Consider the following 267-nt stretch of genomic DNA (forward strand, 5'->3'; position numbering starts at 1 on the left):
GGGGCTCGGGGCCATCCCAGCCCCACAGCTGTCCTCCCCCCAGCGCTGACAACCACTTTGGGGGCTCGATGGAGACCAACGTGGTGCTGCGCTCCGACGGGCGTATCACCTGGGACTCTCCCGCCATCACCAAGAGCTCCTGCAAGGTGGACGTGTCCTACTTCCCCTTCGACGGGCAGCGCTGTGACCTCACCTTCGGCTCCTGGACCCACAACGGGAACCAGATCGACCTCCACAACAAGCTGGACACGGGGGACCTGAGGGGCT

General features: G+C 65.5%; 1 protein-coding gene across 1 annotated transcript in view; it reads left to right on the forward strand.

Moving 5' to 3' along the window:
• Positions 1–43: 43 nt before the first annotated feature.
• The window catches only part of LOC104462402 (neuronal acetylcholine receptor subunit alpha-10-like), a gene marked incomplete at both ends in the record, with an annotated part of 947 nt that continues 723 nt past the window's right edge, over positions 44–267 (forward strand). Inside the window, one exon of the mRNA XM_010074324.1 lies at positions 44–264. Within this exon, the coding sequence (XP_010072626.1) occupies positions 44–264 (221 nt within the window). The remainder of the gene's footprint in view (positions 265–267) is intronic.

This window comes from Pterocles gutturalis, unplaced genomic scaffold (genome assembly GCF_000699245.1).
Source record: "Pterocles gutturalis isolate BGI_N339 unplaced genomic scaffold, ASM69924v1 scaffold16437, whole genome shotgun sequence".
NCBI lineage: Eukaryota > Metazoa > Chordata > Aves > Pterocliformes > Pteroclidae > Pterocles > Pterocles gutturalis.